Here is a 12622-nt window from a genome sequence, read left to right as displayed (position 1 = left end):
CTACAACCACAACCAGGGCAGGATGCGAGTTATGCTCAGCTGTATATCTATGACCCTTATTCAGCTTTAGAAATTCGTAATCGCAGAAATCCTAACTTGAGAAGGGATGTTCTCAAAACTATTCAGGATAGTTTGTTGCAAGTCAATGCATTTGTAGATAAATATCGCCAGGCTCATGCCATTTTGTAGAGACCCTAATTTTAGTAATTACCATTAAATCCCTAAGCTTCAGTTTATTTCAATAAAGCCCTTGAATTTTTATTTAATTGCGTTTTAAACCCTAGAATCAGAAAGTATCGCGGATTAATTCAAGTAAACCCTAATCGATCCCGGTAGATTAATAATCATCTTTAAAACCATATTATTAATTATTAGATCCTATAATTATAGATTCATCACTTTAAAATCTTAATTCCCGGTAACGTCGTTTTTGCTCGGTTTCTCGCCTTTGTTTGCGCTTTAATTTAACAGGATCCAAATTTATTATTTTAACTATTTTCTAAGGCTAGTATATTGTATGCTAAATATCAAGGTTTCATAAATTTAGACTTGGTCCCTATACACTTTTATTTTATTACATTCCAACCCTTAATTGTAATATTTTATTAATTAATGTACTTGTATTATATTATGTTTATAAATACAAATATCTCATACAAATATCATATATATACATGTATATGTCTTGGAGCCCAAGTTGTTGACCATGTGATGGATAAAAGGGCCATAATGGCAACTTTGACAATTTGCACTTAGGGAACTTAGTCCCCAAGAAACCTTCCCAATCTTTTCTATATATATATATATATGCACACTTCTCCCCCCTCATTATATACATTTTCAGCCATCCACTAGAGGAGTGAGAGAGAGTGATCTTAGGAAAAAAAAAAGAGAGAGGGAGAGAGTGAGAGAGAAGAAGAGGAGAAGTAAAGGAAGAATTGTGTTAGTCTTGTACAACAAAGGTAAACATACAACACCTCTTCTCTCAAGTTCTCTTACCACTTGTTTTTCCCCTCCTAATACATGATCTTTGTATATATATGTTGTAGTCTAGGCCTACACTCTTGTATAAGTGTGTATTAATCAAGAAATGGTATGCTTCACTTTCTTTCTTAAATTTCCAGCAGCAAATCTTTTCCCTCTCTTGAATTTATTTTCCCATCAAAACTCCATAAACTCAAAATCTGTTTTTATGGTACAATATTTGGTATGTCTAGAGTATGTGGTAATTTTTGTAGGTCCTAAGGATGTGTTTTTATAACCTAAACAATTTTTCTAAGTTTGTTACTCACAGAACCAGAAAAACAGTCAACTTTATCTATTTTTAGAAAATTCCAGAAAAATAATCTTGAGTCCAATTTTATGTCAAAATCTTAATCTTGGTGTTATATTTTAACTAAAATTTGTTTGAACTCAAGAGAGTGAGGGGTTTGAGAGAAAAACCGATTTGCGTAACGGTCAACGAATCTGGACAGATCTTGGTAATTCTGAATTATCTTAAAATCTAAAATACCTATCCTACTTTCGTAAATTGAGTTTGAAACTAGACTTATTTATCTACAAACTCACATGAGGCCAGGTACTTAGGGCCAATAAAAGTATTTTTTTCAAAATTATTTTCGAACTGGTTCAAAATCTGGAAATCTGGAAATTTGTGTTAATATGCTCTTATTTGGTTTGCAACTCTTATATTCTATGTTTCTTGAATGTGTTAGTCTCGATATGTAATCTGTGATAAATTGTAAATTTTCTTTACCATGAATAAATTACTTGTTGTTCAGTTTGGATGCGTAATTATACTGACCATGCTTTGCTATAACTGAGAACATAATACACTTAATAAAGGGGAAATCAAATGGGATGGTAATGGGTTGCGATCATTGTATTTGATTTTATGAGATAATGAACGATGGATTGAAGAGTATGATATAGTGGAATGTGTTCCATTTTTGTGAAGTCTTGCGCAAGTGTGTTTTCGAACCCTAACATGGCACGGGAGGTATTCTGGCTGCTTAACGGAAATGGGAGGCATAAGGGTGGCAGTGAGGGTCTCACATAGGGAGAGTATCCCTGGAAGCCCGTTTCCTTGGGGCAGGCCGTGATGTCACCACTTGGGTAGGTAACCTAGGTGCGTGGGCATCATTGGTAATTGTGCGGTAAGCGACGCATTGGTATTGTATTAACCAAGGGGGAGTCAGAATTGCCCGTGGCCAGAGTTAGTGGTTGGGTAGGAACGACATTCCGCGGGGAGTTGCCTAGAACTAACTAAAATTGACTATTATTCATGAGAACTGAAATTTAATTATAATCTCTGCTTGATTATTACTTTCGTTGTATGTTATGACCATGCCATTATGTTAATTGTGTATTTGGAATGGGAAAAGGGTTGGGGTGTGTGTGTTTACTGGGCATTCCAAGCTCATGGCGTTTTATGCCAGGTGAAGGCGAGTTTTACACCAAGAACTGAATCCCTAAAAGCTTTGTGGAACCGTGGCTACCTTAGAAATTAGATTGTATATTTCCTGTATTTTGGATAATCTTTTGTATCAAGGAACCGATATGTATTTAAAGACTTGAAGAATTTTATCTGTAACTATTATTAATATTTTATTTTAGTGTAATTATTTGCATTTTGTGCTTAAAAATGATGTGTACCCTCTAGTTAAACCCCGGTGTATCGTTGTATTATATTATCAAAATTTGGGGCGTCACACATTTTACATCAATTAGACTCGGCAGGACACAATATACCTGCTCATCTTCATTACAGTTCAACAACTGATCGACGTCGGTATAACCTACCAACTACAGATGAGATTGCAATTGTAATACCAGGTGATGGAACAGAGGTAAATGGAATGAGAGATATTATTTTACATTTCCGAGGAAATAATGAGTTGATGCAAATTAATGAATGTCACCCAGTATACTTGCCATTACATTATGTTCTATTATTTCCATATGGTGAGCTTGGATGGGAACCTGAGTTGAAATTGTGGAATGTTAAGTATGATCGACCTTCAACTAATCGACTTACTCAAATGAATTTTTATAGTTATCGTTTTTTTGAACGACCCACAGAGTATTCAACAATTTTGAGAGGTGGGAAACTATTTCAAGAGTTTTTGGTAGATGCTTGGGCTGCAACTGAGCAAAATCGATTGACATACTACAAGCTTAATCAAGGGAAACTTCGGGCTGAGCTTTACCAAGAGTTGTCAGATATGGATCCAGATTATGTGCGACCTGGACAAATTGGTCAAAGGTTTGTTTTGCCATCTTCATTTACTGGTAGTCCTAGACATATGTTTGAAATCTTTCAAGATTCAATGGCTATCACACGATACAACCAACACCCAGATATTTTTCTTACCATGACTGCAAATCCCAATTGGCCAGAAATTATTTCAGCATTATTACCATATCAAAAACCTATTGATCGTCCTGATTTAAGTGCTCGTGTTTTTGAGTTGAAGAGAAAATGTTTGATGAAGGAGATAGAAACAAATAAAGTGTTTGGAAATAAAGTTGAACATGTTTTTACAATTGAATTTCAAAAACGAGGCCTCCCTCATATGCATGCACTTTTATTTCTCAAGAGTCCAGACAAAATTCGGACATGTGCTCAAGTAGACAAATTGGTCTGTGCAGAATTTCCAGACCCAAAAGATGATCCTATGCTTTTTGAAACTATCAAATGTTGTATGGTACATGGACCATGTGGTGCTCGAAATCCGCAAGCACCATGTATGGAAAATGGTAGATGCACTAAGAGATACCCTCGAGCTTTCACAGAAACAAAAACTATGGATCAAGATGGATACCCTATCTATCGTCGTCGCAATAATGGTCAAGTACATACTGTGAGAAGGCAAGAAGTTGATAACAGGGATGTCATACCATACAATGCATATCTTTCAAAACTTTTCAACTGTCATATAAATGTGGAAGTTTGTGCCGGAATGAGATGTGTCAAGTATATACATAAGTACATTTATAAGGGTTATGATCGTACAACGATGGTGTTAGGAATGATAAATGAGATTCAACAATATCTCGATGCAAGGTATATTGGACCTCCAGGAGCTGCTTGGCGAATATTTGGTCATCCTTTGTATGCAGAGATGCCAACAGTTGTACGATTGGCACTTCATTTACCTGGAATGCATCGTGTTGTTTTTAACCCAGAAGAGTCATTACAAACGATTCAATCTAGAGCTGGTCAACAAATGTCAACTCTTACTGGCTTCTTTGCATATTGTGCTGCCAGTGAAGATGAATGTCCATTCACTTTTCAAGAATTTCTACAACATTTTGTTTGGCTCAAGTCAGAAAAGAGATGGAAATCAAGAGAAATGGGATATGCAATTGGTAGAATGTACTTTGCTAGCCCTAATTGTGGCGAAAGATTTTATCTACGTTTGTTACTAACCGTTGTCAAAGGACCAAAGTCGTTTCAGTCTTTACGCACGGTCGATAATGTTGTGCATGATACATTTAAATTAGCATGTGTTGCAAGGGGGCTTTTAGAAGATGATGAAGAATGGATACAATGCTTGAAAGAGGCTGCAGTCATAAAAACTGGATATCAATTGAGGAGATTGTTTAGTATTATTCTCACCCAGTGTTCTCCACTAAATCCATGTGCATTATGGAATCAATTTTCAACGCATATATGTGATGATCTAGCACATAAGATTTGTACATTGTTTGTCATTTCTAAACCAACTGAGGCTCAAATTGAAGATTATGGTCTCCATCTTTTGAATCAAATGCTTCATGAATCAGGCAGAAGTTTAATTGACTTCCCACCCATGCCACAACCTACTGCAAATTGGAGTGCAGTAGTTGGTAATCGATTGATAGTTGAACATCAACAACTGCAGAGTGAGGCACAACATGCAGATCCACGAATTACTATTGATTGTCTCAATAATGGACAGCGAAATGCTTATAATACAATCACTTCTTCAATTTTCCAAAATAAAGGAACTGTTTTCTTTCTGAATGGGGGTGCAGGAACAGGGAAAACATTTCTATACAATACGATTGCATTAAAATGTCATAGCCTTGGGTATATCATTGTTACTGTGGCTTCGTATGGAATTGCATCACTGTTGCTGGTAGGAGGTCGCACTGCACATTCAACATTTTCCATTCTGTTAGATGTATTGGAAAATTCACTTTGTGGGTTTAGCAAACAATCATTACAAGCTAAGTTATTTAGAGAAACAAAACTCATAATTTGGGATGAAGTTCCTATGCAACATAGACATTGTGTTGAGGCGGTTGATCGTACATTGAGAGATATTTGTGATAGTGAAAAGCCATTTGGGGTTATTACTGTTGTTCTTGGAGGAGACTTTCGACAAATCTTACCAGTTATACCCGGGGAGTTCGTGAGCAAATTGTGAATGCATCATTAAGACACTCTATTCTATGGAAGCATATATATATCTTGACTTCGGATTTGAATATGCGCTTGAATCATGAAGGCCATGAAAATGCTAATTTTGCAAATGTCTTGATGGAGGTAACACTATTTTAACCTGTATTATATAGATTATTTTAAATTAATAAATTGTGTTTACACTTACTTTTTTATTGATTTCACTTTTTTTTAGATTGGGACCAATCCTCAAGAAATCGTTAACCTTCCATCAACAATACACAAATTTCAAGATTTGAATGAATTACTCTCTACAGTTTATCCACAATTGAATATGATAGAGACGTCAACTCCAACATTTTTAACTGAACGCACAATTCTGTCTACGCGTAACGATGATGTCAGTGACATTAATACTACTGCGTTGAATATCTTTCCAGGGAGATTATATACTTATCTTGCAACAGATAAAATGTCTGAAGATAATGAAATTGATCCTACCATTACAAATACATATCCTAATGAATATTTAAATTCATTGGATCCTCCTAGGTTGCCAACTTTTAAGTTAGAGTTGAAAGTGGGTTGTCCTATAATATTGTTGAGAAACATTGCACCGAAAGATGGACTATGTAATGGTACAAGATTGATGGTTACTAGGTGCGGCACATAATTGAAGCTCAAATTTTAACTGGAGAAAAGTTTGGCAATTTGGCATTCATACCAAGGATATCTTTGACACCATCTTCTTCAGAAATGCCTTTCCAAATGACAAGACGTCAATTTCCAGTCCGATTGGCATATGCCTTGACTATTAATAAATCTCAAGGACAATCTGTGAAATTTGTTGGGGTTGATTTGCGTATACCAGTGTTTAGCCATGGGCAATTATATGTGGCATTGTCTAGATGTACATCCTTTGATCGTATAAGTATTCTCCTCCCTAATGATAATTTGGATTCTACTACAAATATTGTTTATCCTAAAGTATTGTTGTAGTATTCTATGCAGATTAAATGACGTTTTTTTAGAAGGTAACCACGTAGATTTATTTCTATTGATTATATAACTTTTTAAAAAATTTCAATTTAACAATAATTTGAAATTTGGACTTTTGTAGGATTGGACCGAAAAATCTATGGAGCTTAAAAGGAGAAATACGACTACCTTGCTTCAATGGGGATGTAAAAAGGTAATTTCAATCTGAAAGTATTTTGACATGTATATTTCCAACAAATGTACTAATTTATATTTTTTTTGTTTCCACAAATTACCAGATTGTTGTGCATATTCCTCATTGGGGATACATAAAAGTTGATACAAAGACTTTTGGAAAGTAATGAGGAGGAAGTTTGGGCAAACGCATATTTGAAGACATGTTATTGACACATCTTTGTAAAGCATACATATTTTTGGTGTATGACAATATAATTTTTGGTGTATAACATGTTAGTGACACATCTTTTGTAAAGCATACATCTTTTGTAAAGCTTTAACCCACTTTTTGTAAAGTTTTAACCTACTCTTTTGGTATATGACAGTATAAATTTGGATATTAAAATTTATAAAATTATAATTTAGATTTATATGGATAAGTTTTACTTAATTGTTTGGTCATTTTTAATTATATAAATGGTGGGAATTATCTTAAGTCCATCTAAAATATTAGGATTAATTACCAAAAAGTCCTGTCTACATATTTGGTGGTAACTTAGGTCCTGTCAAAAAGTTTTTGAACCAATAAGTCCCATTTATAGGTAAAAAAACGTTTTGCCCTTTAATCCCAAAACTGAGAATGTTCTCAATTTCAAAACTGAGAATGTTCTCAATTTTCAAAACAGAGAATGATTTCAGTATATAATATCAAAACTAAGAAATTTCTTAATTTTTTTCCTAGTATGAACTGAGAATATTATCAGTTTTGAGAAATCTCTCAATTTTTTTGGTGCTTTTGGTGCGGTGCTTCTAGTATTAATTGAGAATATTATCAGTTTTGAGAAATTTCTCAATTTCTTTCATGATTAATTGGAAACCGACAAATCAGAATTAAAATGAAGAAGTTTACATATATTTGTAATATTATCAAGTATCAATGGACCATATCATCCTCCAAATTTTAAAAAATAAATCAAAGTTCATGAGCGTGTTTCATTCGGTAAACAATAACGAAACGCAGTGAAATGGATGAAGATTTGTACAGCCTGATTCGTCGGAGGAAGCAACGAAGAGACTTCGACGGTTCCAAGAAAAGAAATCTAAGTTCTCGTCATGGGTGAGGCTGAGACCACGTCGATGCTGCGTTCTTGTCGAAATATTCCTTTCGGCGGCCTAAGATTCCTTCAAAGTCTGATTCATTTCTAGGAATGAAGGACCAAAATCATCTCCAAAGCAAAATATGTGAAGAAGAGTATGAGAAAGAATCAATTATTAGAGCGAGAGAGAGATGCAGTAGATGCAAAGGCACATATGGAGCTTGTTGGGGTGGGCGTTCGGGTACGGGCATTGAGATCTGGAAATCTTCTAATCTAGTTCTAGATCTGGTTCGAGATCTAAGAGAGAGAGAGGGAGAGAGAGTAAGAGAGAGAGAGAGGGAATGACGTACAGTAATGGATGTTTGGCAGCTATGGAGGAGGTCTTGGAAGGGTAAATTAGTCTATTAAAAATTAATGGGACTTGAAGGAGAAAATAATTTTATCTAGGACTTAATGGATTATAAATTCACAAAATGGAACTTGTATGTACATGCCCCAAAATATTATATACTTTAATCTCAATTGATTAAATTATATTCCATATGTAAATCACCTAATATTGTTATTAAACTCAATTGTTTAAACTATTAAACTCCATTCATTTTAAACTCAATTGATTAAATTATGTTCCATATGTAATTACCTAATATTATAATTATGAAAGGGTTATGAATATTTATAGTGTGTACCGCCAAACAAAATGTATATTTATAATGAGATCATATTATATCATTTTATATCTACGTTATAAAATCTTGAAGTTATATTACAATACTAGTGTATGCCTGTGCCTAAAGGCACGGTGTAAATAATTTTAAGATTAAAATGTAGTTATAATTTATACGTATTATGTTGAAATTTATAAAGTTTGTGTCATTTTTTGATAAAGATACTGAAAAAATATATTGAAATATTTTTCTTCTTAAAGAAATTAGAACAATTTTGCTTGTATTACACGCTCTACAAAACTCAAATAAAATAACAATTCTCCCTAATCTTAATGCAAATTAGGAAACAAACATATAAGATCTAAAATTTTATTGCATATCAAAATATAAAAGGCAGTAAAAAAAAGTGTAAACACAGACAGAAATAAAGTTATACTGTCATATACCAAAAGAGTAGGTTAAAACTTTACAAAAAGTGGGTTAAAGCTTTACAAAAGATGTGTCACTAATATGTCATACACCAAAAATTATATTGTCATACACCAAAAATATGTATGCTTTACAAAAGATGTGTCAATAACATGTCTTCAAATATGCGTTTGCCCAAACTTCCTCCTCATTACTTTCCAAAAAGTCTTTGTATCAACTTTTATGTATCCCCAATGAGGAATATGCACAACAATCTGGTAATTTGTGGAAACAAAAAAATATATATATAAATTAGTACATTTGTTGGAAATATACATGTCAAAATACTTTCAGATTAAAATTACCTTATTACATCCCCATTGAAGCAAGGTAGTCGTATTTCTCCTTTTAAGCTCCATAGATTTTTCGGTCCAATCCTACAAAAGTCCAAATTTCAAATTATTATTAAATTGAAATTTTTTAAAAAGTTATATAATTAACAGAAATAAATCTACGTGGTTACCTTCTAAAAAAACGTCATTTAATCTACATAGAATACTACAGCAATACTTCAGGATAAACAATATTTGTAGTAGAATCCAAATTATCTTTAGGGAGGAGAATACTTATACGATCAAAGAATGTACATCTAGACAATACCACATATAATTGCCCATGGCTAAACACTGGTATACGCAAATCAACCCCAACAAATTTCACAGATTGTCCTTGAGATTTATTAATGGTCAAGGCATATGCCAATCGGACTGGAAATTGACGTCTTGTCATTTGGAAAGGCATTTCTAAAGAAGATGGTGTCAAAGATATCCTTGGTATGAATGCCAAATTGCCAAACTTTTCTCCAGTTAAAATTTGAGCTTCAATTATGCGAGTGCCGCACCTAGTAACCATCAATCTTGTACCATTACATAGTCCATCTTTCGGTGCAATGTTTCTCAACAATATTATAGGACAACCCACTTTCAACTCTAACTTAAAAGTTGGCAACCCAGGAGGATCCAATGAATTTAAATATTCATTAAGATATCTATTTGTAATGGTAGGATCAATTTTATTATCTTCAGACATTTTATCTGCTGCAAGATAAGTATATAATCTCCCTGGAAAGATATTCAACGCAGTAGTATTAACGTCACTGACATCATCGTTACGCACAGACAGAATTGTGCGTTCAGTTAAAAATGTTGGGGTTGACGTCTCTATCATATTCAATTGTGGATAAACTGTAGAGAGTAATTCATTCAAATCTTGACATTTGTGTATTGTTGATGAAAGGTTAACGATTTCTTGAGGATTGGTCCCAATCTTAAAAAAAGTGAAATCAATAAAAAAGTAAGTGTAAACACAATTTGTTAATTTAAAATAATGTATATAATACAGGTTAAAGTAGTGTTACCTCCATCAAGAAATTTGCAAAATTAGCATTTTCATGGCCTTCATGATTCAAGCGCATATTCAAATCCAAAGTCAAGATATATATATGCTTCCATAGAACAGAGTGTCTTAATGATGCATTCACAATTTGCTCACGAACTCCTTTGGGTATAACTGGTAAGATTTGTCGAAAGTCTCCTCCAAGAACAACAGTAATACCTCCAAATGGCTTTTCACTATCACAAATATCCCTCAATGTACGATCAACCGCCTCAACACAATGTCTATGTTACATAGGAACTTCATCCCAAATTATGAGTTTTGTTTCTCTAAATAACTCAGCTTGTAATGATTGTTTGCTAAACCCACAAAGTGAATTTTCCAATACATCTAACGGAATGGAAAATGTTGAATGTGTAGTGCGACCTCCTACCAGTAACAGTGATGCAATTCCAGACGAAGCCACAGTGACAACGATATACCCAAGGCTACGACATTTTAATGCAATCGTGTTGTATAGAAATGTTTTCCGTGTTCTTGCACCCCCATTCAGAAAGAAAACAGTTCCTTTATTTTGGAAAACTGAAGAAGTGATTGTATTATAAGCATTCCGCTGTCCATTATTGAGACAATCAATAGTAATTCGTGGATCTGCATGTTGTGCCTCACTTTGCAGTTGTTGATGTTCAACTATCAATCGATTACCAACTACTGCACTCCAATTTGCAGTAGGTTGTGGCATGGGTGGGAAGTCAATTAAACTTTTGCCTGATTCATGAAGCATTTGATTCAAAAGATGGAGACCATAATCTTCAATTTGAGCCTCAATTGGTTTAGAAATGACAAACAATGTACAAATCTTATGTGCAAGATCATCACATATATGCGTTGAAAATTGATTCCATAATGCACATGGATTTAGTGGAGAACACTGGGTGAGAATAATACTAAACAATCTCCTCAATTGATATCCAGTTTTTATGACTGTAGCCTCTTTCAAGCATTGTATCCATTCTTCATCATCTTCTAAAAGCCCCCTTGCAACACATGCTAATTTAAATGTATCATGCACAACATTATCGACCGTACGTAAAGACTGAAACGACTTTGGTCCTTTGACAACGGTTAGTAACAAACGTAGATAAAATCTTTCGCCACAATTAGGGCTAGCAAAGTACATTCTACCAATTGCATATCCCCTTTCTCTTGATTTCCATCTCTTTTCTGACTTGAGCCAAACAAAATGTTGTGGAAATTCTTGATAAGTGAATGGACATTCATCTTCACTGGCAGCACAATATGCAAAGAAGCCAGTAAGAGTTGACATTTGTTGACCAGCTCTAGATTGAATCGTTTGTAATGACTCTTCTGGGTTAAAAACAACACGATGCATTCCAGGTAAATGAAGTGCCAATCGTACAACTGTTGGCATCTCTGCATGCAAAGGATGACTAAATATTCGCCAAGCAGCTTCTGGATGTTCAATATACCTTGCATCGAGATATTGTTGAATCTCATTTATCATTCCTAACACCATCGTTGTACGATCATAACCCTTATAAATGTACTTATGTATATAGTTGACACATCTCATTCCAGCACAAACTTCCACATTTATATGACAGTTGAAAAGTTTTGAAAGATATGCATTGTATGGCACGACATCCCTATTATCAACTTCTTGCCCTCTCACAGTATGTACTTGACCATTATTGCGACGACGATAGATAGGGTATCCATCTTGATCCATAGTTGTTGTTTCTGTGAAAGCTCGAGGGTGTCTCTTAGTGCATCTACCATTTTCCATGCATGGTGCTTGCAGATTTCGAGCACCACATGGTCCATGTACCATACAACATTTGATAGTTTCAAAAAGCATAGGATCATCTTTTGGGTCTAGAAATTCTGCACAGACCAATTTGTCTAATTGAGCACATGTCCAAATTTTGTCTGGACTCTTGAGAAATAAAAGTGCATGCATATGAGGGAGGCCTCGTTTTTGAAATTCAATTGTAAAAACATGTGCAAATTTATTTCCAAACACTTTATTTGTTTCTATCTCCTTCATCAAACATTTTCTCTTCAACTCAAAAACACGGGCAATTAAATCAGGACGATCAATAGGTTTTTGATATGGTAATAATGCTGAAGTAATTTCTGGCCAATTGGGATTTGCCGTTATGGTAAGAAAAATATCTGGGTGTTGGTTGTATCGTGTGATAGCCATTGAATCTTGAAAGATTTCAAACATATGTCTAGGACTACCAGTAAATGAAGATGGCAAAACAAACCTTTGACCAATTTGTCCAGGTCGCACATAATCTGGATCCATATCTGACAACTCTTGGTAAAGCTCAGCCCAAAGTTTCCCTTGATTAAGCTTGTAGTATGTCAATCGATTTTGCTCAGTTGTAGCCCAAGCATCTACCAAAAACTCTTGAAATAGTTTCCCACCTCTCAAAATTGTTGAATACTTTGTGGGTCGTTCAAACAAATGATAACTATAAAAA

At 34.4% G+C, this 12622-nt stretch overlaps 1 protein-coding gene across 1 annotated transcript; it reads right to left on the bottom strand.

The window, feature by feature from the left end:
* Window positions 1-7655: 7655 nt before the first annotated feature.
* Window positions 7656-12339, bottom strand: LOC145799427 (uncharacterized). Its single transcript, XM_082889008.1, has 9 exons — window positions 12210-12339; window positions 11603-12017; window positions 11250-11398; window positions 10553-10880; window positions 10258-10396; window positions 9805-10043; window positions 9280-9366; window positions 9083-9154; window positions 7656-7746 (listed from the first exon to the last, which is right to left on the bottom strand). Exons 1-9 carry the CDS (start codon window positions 12337-12339, stop codon window positions 7656-7658), a joined length of 1650 nt encoding a protein of 549 aa, XP_082745134.1.
* Window positions 12340-12622: the final 283 nt, after the last annotated feature.

This window comes from Camellia sinensis, chromosome 9 (genome assembly GCF_055761805.1).
Source record: "Camellia sinensis isolate YWXY chromosome 9, ASM5576180v1, whole genome shotgun sequence".
Lineage (NCBI taxonomy): Eukaryota > Viridiplantae > Streptophyta > Magnoliopsida > Ericales > Theaceae > Camellia > Camellia sinensis.
Note: the sequence above shows the minus strand (reverse complement) of the source record. Positions and strands in the feature narration are given on the sequence as shown.